The sequence below is a fragment of the Sceloporus undulatus genome, chromosome 2 (genome assembly GCF_019175285.1).
Source record: "Sceloporus undulatus isolate JIND9_A2432 ecotype Alabama chromosome 2, SceUnd_v1.1, whole genome shotgun sequence".
In the NCBI taxonomy this organism is placed as follows: domain Eukaryota; kingdom Metazoa; phylum Chordata; class Lepidosauria; order Squamata; family Phrynosomatidae; genus Sceloporus; species Sceloporus undulatus.
This window is the reverse complement of record NC_056523.1, coordinates 303,770,960-303,789,290: the sequence shown is the minus strand read 5'-3', so window position 1 is coordinate 303,789,290 and position 18,331 is coordinate 303,770,960. Positions and strand designations below refer to the sequence as shown.

Below are 18,331 nucleotides of genomic sequence, written 5' to 3'. Positions count from 1 at the left end.
CTTTTAGGCCTTTCTCCCCACTTTAGACCTGGAGGTTTTCATCACTGGGTTTTGAAAAAAGCCCAAGGGTCTAAAACAAAAACTGGTGCCTGTAGAGTAAAATAAAATTAGGGGATTGGTGGCATGAGGAGGTGTCAGGAAGGTAAGGACCTTCCAAGGTTCAAAAAAGGCACATGCAGTCCCTGGACATCTGTAGGTCAGTGGTTCCGTGCTATACAGGCTTGGTTTGACCATTTGTTCACCCTCAGAAGGAGACATTTTACTTGCAGAGTTTGAGAAGGGACAACAGATGGAACTTGACTAAGATCAACTTTCTGTTTTGGTGTGTGTGTGTGAATATGTGTGTGTATTTCTTAAAGCAGTGCTTCTCAGGCTGTCTAATATGAGGGATTGGCAATTAGTTGGGTTTTGTTTTTTTGTTTTTCAGCATGCCAAAGACCAGCACCACATTTGTGTCCACTGGCTACAATTATTTCTTATCAACTATGGATAAAAAACCTGTATAAGTTTAGGGACTAGGAAGATATATGATCACCATACATCATCTTTTTGTTAGTTTGTGTGAATCTGTGTTTCTTTTTCTTAGGAGAAGTAGTACTCTAATTTTTCTCTCTATTTTGTTTTCAAGGTCGCCAAGTTATCCTCCACCAGGTTGTGGGAAAAACAAATCAAAACTGAAACCAGAGCAAGACGGGATCTCAAAAACCCACAAGTTACTGAGAAGGACTTGCTCGAGCACAGTTAAAGCTGAGGATGCGTGTGTTACCAAATCTCACAGAACTTTTGGTCGCTCATTATCTAGCGACCCCAGGGCTGAACACGCAATGACCATTAAATCGCACAAACTCTTGAACCATTCTTGCTCAGCTGCCATTAAGCAGGAGGAGTGTATCACTCTGAAGCCCCACAAACTGTTGAATAGGCCATGCTCTGGGGATACTCGATGTGAGCACAATAGTACTTTGAAGCCCCACAAACTTTTAAGCAGGTCTTATTCCAGTAATCTTAGGATGGATGAATTAGATGGGCTGAAGAACCACAAGTTACTCAGCAAGACTTACTCCAGTGCCCCCAAGTCATCTAAAATGGATCTTTTCAAGGAACCAACCATAGCAGAGGGCAGGAGGCTCTCACTTACCTCAGGGCTTATTGGTATCTTAACACCATCTTCATCATCACCATCACAATCTGCTGTGCGTAACCAGTTTTGCTCTGAGGGTGTATTTTGTTCCTTCCTGTGTTTTCCTGCATCTGTTAAACATATAATCCAAATAGGAGTGAAAATTATTTTGTTTAAGTGCATAGGAATGTTGTTTCATTCAGACATATTGCACAATGCCCATCATCCATTTTTAGCCCCCCTGAAGTGCAAAATATCTTTCAACTGAAGGGTAAAATTTAATTTCAGAGACACTTGGAGGGATCACATTCCAGTATTTGACAGAGTCAAAGACATAAAGAGTGTGTCCAGATTCTAGGACATTTCAGCTACTTAATTGTAAGTAAATATTAAGACAAAACCTAAATATAGTAAAGACACCAAATCCTGTCTGATCACAGAAGCTAATGAGGGTCAGCTGTGGTTAGTACTTGGCGGAGAGGCTCCTAGAAAATACCAGAGGCTGCAGACTGTATTGCAGAAGAAGTTAATAGCAAACCCCTTGAGTTTTCCTGGCCTAAGAAAACTCTGTGAAATTAATGGGGTTTCCATAAACTGACAGGCAACTTGATGGCACACACACACACACACACACACACACACACAGAAAAATCCTAGGACAAGGATTCCAAGCTATTAGAAAGGGGTAAAACATTGAAAGGCTGCAAAACCATAAAATGACAGTAGTACGGAGAAGAGGAAATTGTCTTCTGGGGATTTCTGTGCCAAATTAGAATCATGAGGGTTGGATTCAGCCCCGGGGACTGTGGATTCTCATCCATGCCTCAGATTATATTTCCACTAAAGTCAGTGAAATGTTCTGATTTTAAATCAGTGACTAATTGCATCCTCAGAAAACACTGTGGATTCTACTTAAACTGTTGGATCTTATAAACGTGGAGGTGTTCACTTATTTTTGAAAATGTCTTGCACAGTATTTAGGGATATAATCTGAAGGTTTTTATGCATTTTTTTTAAAAAAAGGAATGCACTAGGTGATCACCATGGTTTTATACATAATTCATGAATGGAGGATTGGAGATTTCCATAGGAAGTTTGTCAGCTATGTGACATACATGTGACCAGCTACTTAAATCAAACATGCTCATAGATATCCTCAAGCCTGGTGAGACATTTCCTTTCCTCCCTTCAACCCTGTAGTCCTCCAGATTACTTGAAAACCTGTACCAAAATTTTTCATAGACAAAAAAATTAGGGGCAGGTTCTGAGGGATATAAAGGACTGGGGGAAGGGAGGAAATGCCTCCTCCTAAATTCTGTTGACAGCATAGAATTGACCCAGAGTTAGGAAACTAACACTAGTATATAGACAGTACAACTTGACAATGTTTCACAAAAAAAGTCCTGAAATGTGAAAAGTCTTTGTGGTGGTTGGTCTGTCTCTTGATGTGCTGAGACAATATTTCTTGTCAAGGATGAGTATATCTGGGAATATTCTTTATGTCCAAAGTGGTCATGCATTCATGGTGTTTCATACATAACTGAAACTACAAAAATTAATAATATTTCATCAGTCAAGAAGACAAGATGTGAACTGACAGATCTGAATGCATGATGTTATAAAAATGAAATAAATTTATCTACTCAAAGCACATAACTAACTACAGAATCTCAAACTGAACAACTTATTTCAACACTGACAGTGCAGGAAGCATATGCAAGAAGCATATGCAAAACATATCAAATGGTCAGAACTTCCTTGGGTGCTATGTATGCAAACCTGAGTTACGCTAGCACGTGCTTTGAATGTAGTATGGTGTAGTGGTTTCACTGTTGGGCTACGACTCTGGAGATCACGGTTCAATCCCCAGCTTGGCCATGAAACCCACTGGGTGACTTGGGCAAGTTGTGCAAGTCACACTCCTTCAGCCTCAGGTGAGGGCAATGGCAAATCTCAGAACAAATCTTGCCAAGAAAACTGCATGATAGGGTCACCTTAGGGTCGCCATAAGTCAGAAACGATGCGAAGGCACACAACAACAATAAGGAGGTAACCTGTCCATTGCCTCTAGTGCAGAAAAATAGCTGGGGGCCTTCTGGTTGTGACTCCATTCTTCCAGTCCCTAGTGGGATGTGGGGCTGCATGCTTCAGCTGCTATCAAGCACTCAAGAAAGAAGGAGCAGTCTTATGATGGGAACAGAGATTGCTCCTTCACTAGATGCATAAGAGGTGCTAGAATTTGCCAGAGCACAATTCTGTGCCCTTTCAGTAAACTGGAATAGAGCTACATCTGGAAGCCCCCAGATGCTTTTGTATGCCAGATAGGTAATGGGGACAAAGAAGCCTCCTCTTCCTCACCTGTCAATGGTAGGTCCAGTGTGCCAGTTAGATGGGAGCCCACTAAGGAATTCCAGGTGCTGTAGGCTATATTTCATACAAAAGAACTGGTAAAACCACCTCTGAGTATTCCTTGCCTAATAAATCCTGTGCAATTAATGGGGTTGCCATAAGCCAACAGGGGACTTGAAGGTATATACACAGCTATGCATGCACAAAGTTGGTGTATGTCCTTTGTGTATGTAAAATTAGTCTATTTGAACTAGATAATATCAGTTTTGGAATATGCAATAAGGAATACCAGAAGGACCTGCAACAAAGTGCTGCAGTCTCTTGGCATCTCTTAATAGGCCATGTTCTCCCCACAGGTCATTCTGTCTCCTCACTCCAATTTCCATTTTTATTTCCCAACTTATATTAACATCCCATTTTTACTGAGCATGTTTAGCCTTCATTGTGGTGTTGTTAAAGGGCTACCCCATTATTTTTAGGGTTTTTTATTTTTAAAAAAGTCTAGAAATCTTGGATGATAATTCCATACCTTGTTTGTCTATCTGTTTATTTGTTTGCTGCACTTAGATCCCACCTTTCTTCCAAAATAGAGGTGGGTGTTTTTCAGTGGTGCTCTTTTGGTTACACCTCTGTCAGCATTTACCACCCTAGTTTGCAGTTAGAAGGAGTGATCCTATGATATAATTACATTTGTTGTTGTTGCATGTCTACAAGTCATTTCTGATTTATGGTGGTGTCCCTAAGGCAACCCTATAATGGGATTTTCCTGGCAAGATTAGTTTAGAGGGGAATTGCCTTTGTCTTCCTCTGAGACTGAGATAATGTGACTTGTCTAAATCAGCATCTTTAAAATATAGAGCTCAATGGTTTATTCCCCCTTCCCTTTTGAATTTTTTTTGTGTGTGTGTGTCAAAAATGTTCATATTCAGTATTTAAATTGTTCTATTGCTGGGTTCTGTTTGGGGATTTTGTTGGTCTAAGTCCTGGGCACTGCTCACAGTTCAGAGGAAGCTATACAGAGTCTCCAGATTTATTTTTAAGACTTGAAGGAACAAGACTTATGACACAACACAAGGAACTGTCCTAATCTTTTGCAGCTCAGTAACTGTGTGATCCTGCTTCCAGTATATCACCCTGAATACACACAATCTTGTCTTGATTTCTGACACTGAGCAGTTAGTACTTAGAAAATTGGCAGGCAATCTCAAGATAAGTATAGGAAAAAGATCTACCTGAAATGCAGAATTACTAATGCAAGTAAATTTGACATTACAGAGCTAGATGAACAAGTGGTCTGACTCAATATAAGGCAACTTCCTATGTTCTCGCCCCAAAGCAGCTAAGACTTGATCAGCTAGGTGACTCTTTCTAAGCTCATCCCATACATTTGAATGTGTGTATCACTTGTGCAAACATTACCACATCCCTTTATTCAAACTAGTTGTCTTATTAGTTGCTGATTTCCCATTCCAGCTTTTTGTTTGTTTGTTTGTTTAATCTTTATTTCTGCTATAGGCAGTGATGACAAGATCTTTCAGTTATGTTTTCTCCCATAATTCAATTTTGTGAACTTTGGTAAATTCTGATTTAAAATGAACTGAAATAAACTAATCACCCATCCTTAGTTGTCAGATGGTTAGGACCATTCTTTTCTTACAATACAGTAATTGTGAAATTGGTGGCAGAATGGAGAAGGAAATTAGAGTTGTAAGAATGCAAGGAACTATTTTACTGGATGCAGATAAGAGTTTTGAAACAACAGTTTTTGGACTGCAATTTCCAGAATCCCCCATTTAGAGGATTCTTGGAGTTATAGTCCAAACCTCAACTTTCCCAAGCTCTGAAGCAGACTATGTTTACTGTTGAGTTTTCAAAAGAGCTATTTAACAGACCTGCTAACTTGGATCCTTTCACTCAGAATCAACCTATGCCTTCTGGATATTGTTTAACTCTTAACTCCCATGTGCCCTACCCATCACAGTCAGTAGCCAGAGATGGCAGTATCTGTTATTCAGCAACATGCAGAGGGCCAGAGATTTCCCAGGCTTGACTGGAAGTGGCAAGGACCGAATCAGATACTTTATGCATTCCAAGCATGTACTTTCCCCTTGAGTGGTTTAACAGCAGATGTTGGTACAATTGCCTTGCCAGTCCGCTGTATCAATATGAAAATTGGCACTGGAAGCCTAGCCACAATCAGCATTGGTGTTGGGGCTCACCTGGGATTTGGATATGTATGTACAAGGAAGCATGATTTTTAAAATGAATGATTGTTTTATTTTCTCCTAAAAATGAAGGTGTTGGTTATCTTTTCAAGAACATAGAACAGCATTTAGAAATGGATGTTCTACTTTCAGAGCCCAATTTCCAAACAATAATAGGTGGAAAAGCAGTGAAATAGCAGATGGTTTTCACTTATGTGGCTTGTGAGGACTAAGTAGCATTCCCAGTGCAAACAACTTGACAATTTCATGGCTTCTCCAATATCTGATGGTAGTATCTCATTTATCTCACATGCCCTGATGGTACTTCTTCTTCTTCTTCTTCTTCTTCTTCTTCTTCTTCTTCTTCTCTCTCTCTCTCTTTTTAAAAAACAGCCGACTTATGGTGCAAAATCTGTTCCAGTAAGAGACAATGGATTTCTTGTGCAGGTAGGAAAGAATGCTGTGTTTGTTTTAGAAACATGCAGGGGGTTGAGCTGCTTGTTAATTATTTTAAGCAGATTGTGTTATTCTCTTTTTCATTTTTCTCAGACAATTGAGTTTGCTGAACAACGGATACCAGTGTTGAATGAATACTGTGTTGTTTGTGATGAACCACATGTGTTCCAGAATGGACCCATGTTGAGGGTAAGTCAATGAACTTGGAACTAAACAATGTGCTTTGTTGTGTTGTGTATTTGTGTGCTGTTAAGTATACAGAAGAATGATTGAATTATAGAGTTGGAAGAAATGTTGAAGGTTGTCTGGTCCAAGTGCCTGCTTCAGTGCCAAATCCAGCTAAAGCATCCTTGAGAGATGGCCATTAAACCTCTGCTTAAATATTTCCACTGGATGTATTCCACCACCCTGTCAGGGCACTCTGGTCCATTGCTGAACAAACTATACCATTAGAAAGTTTCATTCACCAAAATATGCCAGTTTCTACTCAGTTGTTGTCCTGATTTTTCAATATCAGGTCTGCTTCAACTTCTGGGGGGCAGCTAGAGAAATACTGAAGATGACTATCATGTCTCTGTTCATATACTATTTTTCATGTTAAACAGATGTAGCTTTTTTCAGTGGTAATTATAAGAACTCCAAAGAGTTAACAAATATATCTATGTATATCTGATATTAAAAAATCAGGACAACAACTGAGTAGAAACTGGCATATTTTGGTGAATGAAACTTTCTAATGGTATAGTTTGTTCAGCAATGGACCAGAGTACCCTGACAGGGTGGTTGCCGTTCTCAGCCCCTTTTTATGTCTGATGGCAAAATAACCTCATGAGGACAGAAGACACCTGCCACTGAAATTCATCATAATGTTCCACCACTTCTGATATTTGTCACCAAATTCAGCAGCAAACTGATATAGTATCAGAATTCCAGAGTAAGGCTCCTGCAACACTGCAAAATCAATGCAGTTTGACCCTACTTTAACTGTCATGGTGCCATCTTATGGAATCCTGAGATGTGTAGTTTGCGATGGCACTGGAGCTCTCTCATAGAGAAGGCTAAATATCTCACGAAGCTACAAATCCCAGAATTCCATCATATTTTCATGTGACTGTTAAAGCGGTGTCAAACTGCATTAATTCTGTAGTATAGATACAGCCCAATAAACAAGTATAGGTGTCACCCTAAGCTGCACTTGAAGTAGAAAACCTATCACCAGGAGTCAGTGGCAGAACATATAAAGTGTTCTTTATATATGTGGTGATTTATTTAAAGTGGCAATGGGGAGAGTAGGGGATTAAAATCACTATGAAGGATTCAGGTCTTTAACTCTTTTTTAATTGCTTAACTTAGCAACTTGATCCTTCAAATCATCAGTAAAACTGTAGAAGATCTTGAAGCAGAGACTCAATTAATTAGGGGGAAATACAATTAATTATCATGAGTGTGAAGGTTTACAAAAGAGAAGCAATTTATCAAAGCAGCTTCCCAAGGATCATGGCACTTCCTGGCTAGTTCTCTATGACACAGGGACTTTTAGTCCACTAAGAATCATAGAGTTCTGGCTGCTTCAGGAGACTACATATTGTGTGGCTGCCATCAAGTTTGCTGCCCCAAATATTTAAGTCAGTTGAATTACATTAAAAATCTTTGACTTAAATACAGTCAAACTATTGTTAATGTACTTTGCAATTATGTAAATGAATTTAGTCATTAAAAGTAAATTTTTATTAAAAGGAAAATATAGTTAATGAAATAAATATAAATACAGTAGTCTGTATTTTGATGGAAAATAAAGAAAAATATACTCAATACTCTTCATCTTTTGAATCCCAGCCTCCCACAGTTGCCCACCTCTGTCCTTTTTGCTATGGTGAAGATGTACCTTGGAGAGCTCCATTCTTAATATGTACTCCCTCTTGCTCTCTCTCCCCACAATAAGAGAGAGAGAGAGAGGAGAAGCTTCCTTTGCTGATCAATAATGTGAGTGAGAAGAAAGAGAAGCTGGCATTAAATTAATGCTAGAGATGCATGGAAGCCCATGGACCTTGGACAAGTCACACTCTTTCAACCTCAGAAGAAGGCAAAGGCAAACCCCCTCTGAACAAATCTTGCCAAGAACACCCCATGTTAGATTCACCTTAGAATTGCCATAAGTCAGAAATGACTTGAAGGCACACACCACCAACACCATCATCAACAACAACAGATTGCCCAATGCAGGCTGCTACTTCTGCCCCCTCAGCACCACACATCTGCACATTGTTGACTTTAGCAGGTTGCTCACTGCCATGTTTCTCCTGCCAGCAATGGCATGGGGTATTCTATTTCTTTCAATCATTGTTCAGTGACAATGGATTAATCATCAGCTACTCCCAGGCACTATTTCTGTCTCATCATCCAAGGTTGGACTCATGGGATGAGAGTGGAAAGACAGTAACACATATCATTTTAATATAGCATGAAAAAGCTCTAACAGAATACACTATTTTGGTAGTCTTCACTCTGATTTTATGCATGGACAAATCCTCCCTGTGCATCTTTAGGACTGATATCATAGCTATAATTATTCAGTATGACTGAAAAGCAGGATGAAATACACAGTAGAAGGAAGAGAAACAGAGAATGTAACTAGGCAAATGGCATACTAGCCATTGTTGATATAAACTGTGGACCAACTAAATAAAACATACCTTGAGTGCTAGCCATCGCTATCAAGTGGCAAGTAAGGGCAAGGTCCATGTTTGTGCAAAAGAGGTCTCCATACAGGTGGCATACCTCTGTGACTTATATTGGGCCGCTTGTGGTAGCTAATGCACAGACCTTCCCTAATCTTAGCTGCCAGTTAGTGGCCTTGAAAGAAAATCTGAGGTGGAGTGTTCACAGCGAAGGCACTGCATTAAAAAGAAAAGGATGTAGAATGGGCCACAGGAACTACTTTGCACTCTACCAGAACTGTGTAACATTTCCAATAAATGTTCATCAGAAGATGTGACCTGCACTTCTGACAGTGAGCAGGTGAGCTCAGATGATCCCAAACAGAATCCTTCTAGACATTAAGTGAACACATAGAGAAGCACATGTAATCACTTCACCTTTCCTACACAGAACACTACACTGTACATGAACAGCAAAAGATGTTAAGCCAAAGGATCATAGACCTTCTCCACACCCTGGCTGCCAATTTCCTGTGGTGGCTGGAAAGGATGGCACACGACTTCACATGGCCTACTGACTTTTGCTTGCAGATCAGTGAGGACTTGTTAAAATTCTAATCTTCAAACCACAAAATGAGGTGAAAAGTGAGGTGGAACATTGTAGGGCAAGGGGAGGAGAAGGAAGGTGAGTTATAACAGCTGGTACACATATGGTAATATGTAAGCATTTTGAGCTTAATAACCAAGCTGGTTTTCTTACTGCAACAACTTTGTTTCTTCCCTCCCCACTGTCTTTTCATCCCTATTCAAGCAGAGCTTCTGGGATATTTTCATTTTGTTTCTGCCTGTCAGGCATGAGTCTTTGAGGGGAACCTCAGGGAGCCTGTTCTTCTCATTCAGCTTCTTAGCACACAGCAGAGAGGCCTGATAGCTATTGCTGCCATCTCCCTTTATAAACAGCTTCAAAGTAATCTCAGAATAACAATGAAGAAGATTAGGAACTGAAGAGGAGACAGTCCGCAGCTGGACCTAAGCAAGCCAAGAAGAAGGGAAAAAAAAGTTGTTGGGGAAGTGGTTCTCTGCATCTTCTTCTTTTTTTAAACAGACATATAGCAATGTTGAGCTGGGCCAAGCATTTTTTACAGAGTGACGAAGACTTGAGACTTGACCTTTAAAATAAAGAAAGGGCAAGTCGTGACATGAATTAAATTAAACAACAGAACCAGATGATGTTTCCTCTGGAAACAGTGCTGCTAATACACCAGTCTTGGGCCCTTCCTCTCACAGACCCACCATTACATCCTGTGCAAAGAGAAGGAAATTAAGTTGAAAGAGGAACCAGAAATAGTTTTTTGTGGGTTTTTCGGGCTATGTGGCCATGTTCTAGAAGAGTTTCTTCCTGACATTTCGCCAGCATCTGTGGCTGACATCTTCAGAGAATGTGAGATGCTGGTGAAACATCAGGAATAAACTCCTCTAGAACATGGCCACATAGCCCGAAAAACCCACAAAAAACTATAGATGCCGGCTGTGAAAGCCTTTGACTTCACATAGGAACCAGAAAGTCTTACTAAGAATGCACATAGGGGCTGGAGAAGAATTTTATTTGTTTTCTTTTATGTCGATTTTAGTTTTGTATTTATTTATTACACATTTTTGTGTGGTGTCGTTAGCTGCCATCAAGTTGACTTTGACTTATGGCAACCCTATGAATGAGAGCCCTCCAAGTCACTTTATCATTAATACCCCTGCTCAGGTCTTGCAGACTCAGGGCCATGGCTTCCTTGATGGACTCTATCCATCTTCAGTTTTGTCTAGGGAGTGTGCAGGCTTGATTTTGTCTAGGACCATTTATTTGTGGGGGCTTTGACTCCTTTGAGTCACACAGCATAAATTCAGATACTAGCCTGGGTACCAGTTATTCTAAATCAGGGATTTTAACACAAAATTAACAGTACTGTTAAACTAAAACCTTTGCAGGGTTAGCACTTTTAGCCCTCATTAAATCAGTGGATCTGAGTGTAGTACAGCCAATATAAACAAAATAGTCTAAAGCCATTAAAACAATAAAAATCTATATTCAAATCAGCAGTGATACATCAGAACCAAATGGGAGACACTAAGGTCCAAAATTCTAGTAAATAGACAGGTTTTATCTTGACACCAAAATGAGGCCAGCATTGATGTCAAGACAGAGAGTGGGCATTGATAAATGTACTTGCTATTGCTATAACAGAGAAGAGTCTATCTCTTATCTCCATATTAGGGATATCAAATCTTTACATACTTTGTCATGTCACATGATATGTAGAGAAGCATTTCCCCAGCAGACGTTAATATGGGGAAAAGCAATTCCTTAAACATCGAGGTCTAAACAGTATTAGCTTCAAGGTTGTCCTTGAATCCAAATTAGAAACATACTGGCAGCCAGTGTGATATGTATAAAATAGGTGACATATAGGCCAGTTACAGACGGGCACCCTAGGACGGACTCAGTCCGTGCTAGGGTTCGAAAGGGGCGTCTCTTCCAGATGCTCCTAACCCTAGCACGGACTGAGTCCGTACAAAATGGCGACATCCGTTCCACACAGCCGCCGCCATTACGACGTCACAACCGCGCCGCTTCCAAATGAGGCGGCATGGGTGTAATGTCTTTGCGCCGCACGAGGGCGCCTAGAGCGCCCTTTCCGCGGTGTAAGCAGGAGCTCCAAAAAGGAGCTCCTTCTGGGGTTTGCGTTGCTGGGCTCAGCCTTTACATGGCTGCGCCCAGCAACGCAGAGGAGAAAGCGGCCCCAAGCGGCCCCTTTCTCCTCCTCACCGTCGCCGGGTGTCCTTGGGGCTTGAAGCCCCAAGGACACCCCTTTTCAGGCTGCAGGGAAGCGGCCTTTTGCTGCTTCCCCGCGGCCTGCAAAGTGGCAGATCGGGGCCTCGGAGGCTGCCAGTCTGGCAGCTGAGGCCCCGATACAGCGGGGAAAGGGGCGGGTGCAGGCCGCCCCAAACGGGCGGTCTGTAACCCGCCATAGTTTCTATATGCTGTTCTTGGGAGCAATCTAGCCACCACCCTCTATATTGGCTGCTGTTTTGGCCTCATCTTCAAAGTTAGACCGTCATAGAACACATTACAGTAATGTAGTAATAGGTTGTTTGTGACCTGTTGTCATCAGGTTTACCCTTTCTAGGAGAAGCTGTTACTAGTGGGCTAACCAAAGCTGATCAAAAGTTTTGCCATTGAGGCAATGTGAAATTCTATCATTCCAAAGTATCCAATTACTTATGGTGGTTTCCATGTCAGTGGTCTTATGTTCTTGCTTCTGTAAATTAGAATGATGCCTTCAAGTATGGCAAGGAATGCTCTCTACTTGCCAGTGCTGAGGTAAGATGAATTTGCCATACTAGCCAATTCTGTGAATGGAATGGAGGAAGCCATGGGGTTTGTTTGTTTGTTTTACTTGTCTGTCTGTAATTTCCCTTGTAATGTGATACTTTCCGTAGATGGTTCTGCCCCTTGAACTATTTTATTTCTGCCTCCAGCTAGTCTGATCAAAGAAAAAATGAGGGCGGGAGGGAGGGACAGAGGGAAAAGAGAAATAAAGATCCTGACATATGACAACAGTTTAAGTTATATCTGTAACAGGAATGAGTAATATGTAACCCTTAAAACTGAATGTTTCTATCAGCCCTGCTATCGTAGTCCATGATACTATCGTAATGTATGATTCCAAATACTGGAAATAGTTGTTCATCAGTTTTCAGTGTCACATATTCCCAACACCTAATCTATAACAGTGCTGTTTTAAACATTCAGCACATTCTTTAATATTTTTCCTCCGTTACCTTTTTTTTTTTTTTAAGCAATTCATCTGGTAGGCGTCTCTGATATATTTAGTGTGTCCTCTCATCTTCTTTAAATTACTTATTCTCTTTTTACCATTGATCTTCCATATGTTATTTAATAATTTGCCTAGGGGGAAAAAGCATCCTTGAATTTAATATATTTATTTACCATTTTAACTGTATGACTCGGTAATGAGCTGGGCTGATAATTTTTTAGGGATTATTATACAGCCTGAAGAAATATGTTTTCAACATGTAAAATTTCCTATAGAGTGCCACCTTGTGTTGAAATCTCAAACTGTGTTGTGTCTCTTATCAAAACAAGAAAAGGGGTGGTCATGAAGCACATAGAGCCAAGCAGGAGAATCAAGCCAATGGATATCTGCTTTATAAAACAAACACAAACAAACCAATTGATGTTTTTGTGTCTCTATTAGGGGCATACACTCACTTTGTGTTTAGTCTCTTGAGTTGAATATATTTAATACGTTTTACTCAAAGACAGGAAGAAATGCTTTTAGGGGCAATTGCTCTTAAACTCCTCCTGATCAAGCCAGCTAAGAGGGAAGCCGTAGCACTGAAAAGCATAATTTCCCAAGCCTTGGTTATACTCCATTCCTCATGAGCACATATATTACAACCATAGAAGTATACTGCTAGAAAGCATCTACAGGTATAAACTAGTGATTAGATTCTATCCCAACCCTGTGCCAAAATTGTACAATTATAGCATCCTTAATGTTCAGCCTCAGCTTAAATTGGGAAGGACAGATTTTAAACTAGTGTATCTTCCCCTCTTCTTCCATCTCTACTACTAATCAAATCAGCAAAATAGTGGTAGGGACAGTAGGATCAATAGTTTGCTACTCCTTTGAGTCACACAGCATAAATTCAGATACTAGCCTGGGTACCAGTTATTCTAAATCAGGGATTTTAACACAAAATTCTTAAAGAGCACAGTACTGTTAAACTAAAACCTTTGCCTAAGACAACAAATGAATCTTTATATTTTGCAGGAGAGGAACACTGTGGGCTAGCAGAGAACAGGCAAGCTATAGCAGATATTTTTTTAAAAAAAAATCTCTAAAATAAACACTTTATTTAAACAACAACAAAAAGAAGAACAACATGTAATTTCTAAAGTATTGTGAGTCACAAAGCCATAGTGACGTACTGCAAATTATCACAATCTGCCTTCTGCTACTTGTATATTTTCAGTAAAGGGCAGCTTACTATATTCCAAAGCAGTCTGTTCCACAGTTGAACAGGTCCATTAGGAAAATTCTATTACTGTTCAGTCAAAACCCACTTTTTCTTCATTGGCTCTAGTCCTATCCTCTGGAGCAGGAAAGGACAAGTCTCTACCGCACATCTGCTCTTCTGATATTTGAAAACCCATATTTGTTTGTTTGATTCATTTGTATCCCATCTTTTCTCAAGATGTCTCCATGTGGTGAATGTGGGCCTTCTATCCATTTTTATCTACAACAACCCTGTGAGGTGCAGAAGGCTGGGAGAGAGTGATTAGCCCACAGGCATTATCTGAACTTCAAGCATGAATGGGAATTAGGTAGAAGACCCTGGATTTTTGTGTTGGCAGGATTGAGAGCTCCATTCATCTCTGATCCTCAGAACCAATTCTTAGGCCATTTTATTGGCAATTCTATTCTTGGGTTCTATTAAAAAGTAAAATTAGATCCTTCATGCCTAATATCCAGCCATCCCTGCTGCATCTTCTCAAGAGGTTGCCTGGCAGAAATAGAATTTACCCTAACTGCAAAATTTGGTGACCTTTCTACTAAGACATTTCATTGTTCCCCAATCACAAATGAAAACCTGTTCAGGGCTGGTGACTGCTATGCTCAGCTATTTTCACAAACATATATCCTCTAACATTACTGTAGAAATCTCTGCCAAGTCTAAAGATTGCAGTCTGGATTGTACCAAATTTTAAAAAAGAAATTGATGCGAGTCCAGATAAATACCACTTTGCTGCAACCTTAAGCACTCTGTGGAAATAAGCACAATAAAAGTTGAAGTTGCAGCCAGTTTTAATCTTATTTTTATCCTGGACAAACCATGCCCCAATGACTAAAGTACATATTGTAATAAATATGCTTTTAAAAAAATGCCCTCAAATCAGTTTCATATATTTTGATGGAAGATCAGCCATTGAGTTCAATCCGGAACAGGTTCCCGGTTTGGACCAAAGCTTCACCCTGATTTCTGTGTGAAATCAGCCATACTCCAGGGGTCTACCTATGAGTGGGGGCAGAATGAGAGCTTTGCTTTCTATAAGAATTTTGATCCCAAAATGAAATTTTCCTTCAGTCTCAAATTTTGTACTATTACAGTAACTTAAAACATCAATTGAACATTTACAAAAAGGTCTTAGAAAGTAGGCTAAGTCCACAAAAGCTTATGCTACAACTTTTTTTGTACAGTGAGTCTTAAAAGTGTTACAAGATCCCTTTGCATTAAAAAGAGTATCGTCATCCAAAGAAAAAGGGTAGACAGCTTCCAAGAAATGTGAAAAGAGCAAATATAGTAATTCTAGGTATGAAAAGCTTTAAATGCCTCATTCTCCTGCAATACTACAAATTTGGGTACTAAAGGAAAATTCTGTGTCAGAAGGGGGCAGAATTCTTACTTAGAGGATCAAAGCTGTTGAACCCTATCAAGTAGGTACACCCTGGGACTGAGTTCTTGTCCATGAAAGTTTTTTTCTGTGGCAAATATTGTCTGGGGACAAATCTTACCTGTAGGGATAGGAGAACTGAATTTTCATCAGGAAACAACTGGCAGGCACTGATCCAGATTAGGAGCCTAGTTTTGAGTGGTAGACCAGACCTGGAGAAAAATACTGTTTAAGTCAACAACTGTGGTGATTTTTTTTCCCTTGTACTGTAAAAAGGAAATTTTCTAGGCTGCCAGGGGACCACAACTGTTTTTTTTATTCTGAATACACTTTATGAAGAAACTTTATTTTGAGCCTGTCAAAGCAAGCTTTTTAAGAAGTGTGAGTATCGTAGCATATTTTTGGCCTGCCTGCCATCCTCTCTCTCTCTCTCTCTCTCTCTCTCCCTCCCTCCCTCCCTCCCTCCATCCCCTTCTTTCTTTCTCATTCCTTCTTCACTTCTGGGATAAATGCAGATCCTTGCAGAATGCACAGGAAGACTAAGGAGGTAATTAAGGCATGAGTGGCAGGCTCCTCTTTCTACTCCACCTTTCTTCATCTTGTTTTAGAGGGGGGAGGTGTTCTCCTTCACAAAGTTGCATCTTTGCAGCATTTCGCTGCTACTAAAACAGTTCCATCCCTACTCACCCCCAAGATGCTTTAAAGGCAAACCCACTGTCAAAACTTGTAAATCTCAGTTCACAGCCCTCAGCTCTTAAGCACGCAGGGACTTTTATGGAACTTCTAGGAAGAGGATATGGCTTGATACTGCAGGGTTCTCTCATAAGATTCGTGTTTTTTTTAAACATCTTACTGTTCTGCATGATAGCATTTTGAAATTCCTAACAGTTCCTCTAGATTGGCATCAGAAATATTTCGCTTTCCTCGTCATGTGGGTGCTATATATTTTAAACCAGCAATGTGGGATACCTTTCTATTAATTAGCCAGATATCTTCAGAGAGAAAAACATCCTGAATGCTATTGTTCATTGGTCCTACATCAATGATGGACAACTTCTACCTTTTACAAAAGAAAAAAAATCCAAACTACACACACACACACACACACACACACACACACACACACACACACATTTTAAAATGAAAACAAGAAGTGGCCAGAGGTCCATGTCCTTTTTCTTTTTTTACTTAGGGGTTTTCTTCACACTGTGTAATTGCTACTGATGGAAGCATCTAAGAGCAGAAAAATATAATTCTTGCCATGTTTAGGTGTGTTGGGGAGGCCATTGGGAGGTTCTGAGTAGCCACAGGATACAAAAATTGCCTTGATGTCCACATGAACCACTCTTTGCCTGACTCTGGCCTATTGAATGAAATTATTTGATTTCTTCTTGGCTTTTTCTAAAAATTACTGGCCAAACTCTGGATGCCTCTGCTTCCTTTAGCTATGTAAGTTTCAAAATGAGGCTGAATTTATTTTTCAAATCTCTTGAACAAATACTAATACCCAATACCAATCTTGGTACCCAGAAGCAGGGGGGGAAACAATTGCTATGCTCTCCAGCTTTATTCTGGAATCCTCTGAGCATTGAAGCATCATCTGTGGTGAGCATTCATCAACCTAGTGGCCTCTAGGTGTGTTGCACTGTCTTCTGACTACAAATTTCATCATCTCCAGTCAGAATGAGCTTCACTAACAATGGATAATCTGTGGCCTTCCAGATGTTATTGGATTGGGACTCTCAATGTCCACTGTTGGTTATACTTGCTATGGCCAATGAGATAAGTAGTCCAGCAGTTTCTAAAAGGGCCTCTCTTTGAGCTATATAATGTCTCTTCTCATGCAAATGTCCATCAGTCTCATCAAATTCTGCAAAACATTTGCTCCCAATCTAGACACATACTTCACCAAAACAAAAAATAACTTTGAAAGATCTCAGTTATGTATAAGAGAGGGAAAAGTAATACAGAGGGCTACAACTCTTATTTCTCTATTTCCTTGGGGCCATGATTTAAGATTTCTCTGTTAGTCTCTTGAAAGAAATATTTCTAGAGCTAAGAAGCAAGAAGTAAAACTCCTATAAGACTGATTATCTTCTTAGAAATTAGGAAATGGTTAATATTTCTTCTCCTTAACACACACACACACACACACACACACACACACACCCCTTTTAATGATACCTGCTGGGAGATTAGCATCCCTTTCTGTACACTTAAATCAATAGTAGTTTACAGTTCCAATCAATGTTCTGCCCTTATTAGTGCTTTTGTAGCATTCCTTGTTTGAGCTTCATAAAAGCTTTGAGAAATTGACAGGATAAATCGGATCACTTGCTCTGATGGGAGTGATAATTTGAGTGGCCATGCTTAATGGGAAGGGAATCAGGAAACTATAAAGTAGGAAAGCAATCATACTAACAGCATGCCTGCATACCTGGGTTGTTGTGCTCACTCTGAGCATTGAACATTGAACAAACGTCATGTACTTGGAGCAGCTGTGTAATCACAAGGAGGATTTCTGCCTCAGACGCATTCTAATCATAGAATAGAATAGAATAGACTCAAAGAGTAGAGACCTGAAGGGTCATCTAGTCCAGCCCCTGAAATGCAGGATTGTCAGTACCTTACATGAAAATAAATCCAACAGATAGCTATCCAACCTTTGTTTAAAAACCTCCAAAGATGGTGACTCCACCACATTCCAAGGGAGTGTATTCCACGGTTGAACAGCTCTTACTTTCAAGAAGTTCTTCCAAATGCTGAGATGGAATTTCCAACACAGAGCATGGAAATGTTATGATTTTGGACTAGAATTTCCAGAACCCTTGCTGAGGGATTCTGGAAGATACAGTCCAAAACAGTAACTTTTCCAAGCTCTTAGAAAATATAAGCTCTGCATTCCTATGAATACATGTGGACTCAAGCTGTATAGGGATCACATGGACACCGTCAATTTTTCTGTGTGTGCTATTGGCACACCTCCCATATGCAAAGCAGCATGGAAATGGGGAATGGGTGGGAAAGGGGGCATTGAGGGTGAGGCTTACATAAGAGATCCCATGGTCCTCTT

The 18,331-nt window shown here is 40.1% G+C and overlaps 1 protein-coding gene across 1 annotated transcript in view; it reads left to right on the top strand.

The window, feature by feature from the left end:
* The window catches only part of PARP8 (poly(ADP-ribose) polymerase family member 8), a 256,876-nt gene that overhangs the window by 213,612 nt on the left and 24,933 nt on the right, over positions 1-18,331 (top strand). Inside the window, exons 12-14 of the mRNA XM_042454520.1 lie at positions 629-1,193; positions 6,067-6,120; positions 6,223-6,318. Of these exons, the coding sequence (XP_042310454.1) occupies positions 629-1,193; positions 6,067-6,120; positions 6,223-6,318 (715 nt within the window). The remainder of the gene's footprint in view (positions 1-628; positions 1,194-6,066; positions 6,121-6,222; positions 6,319-18,331) is intronic.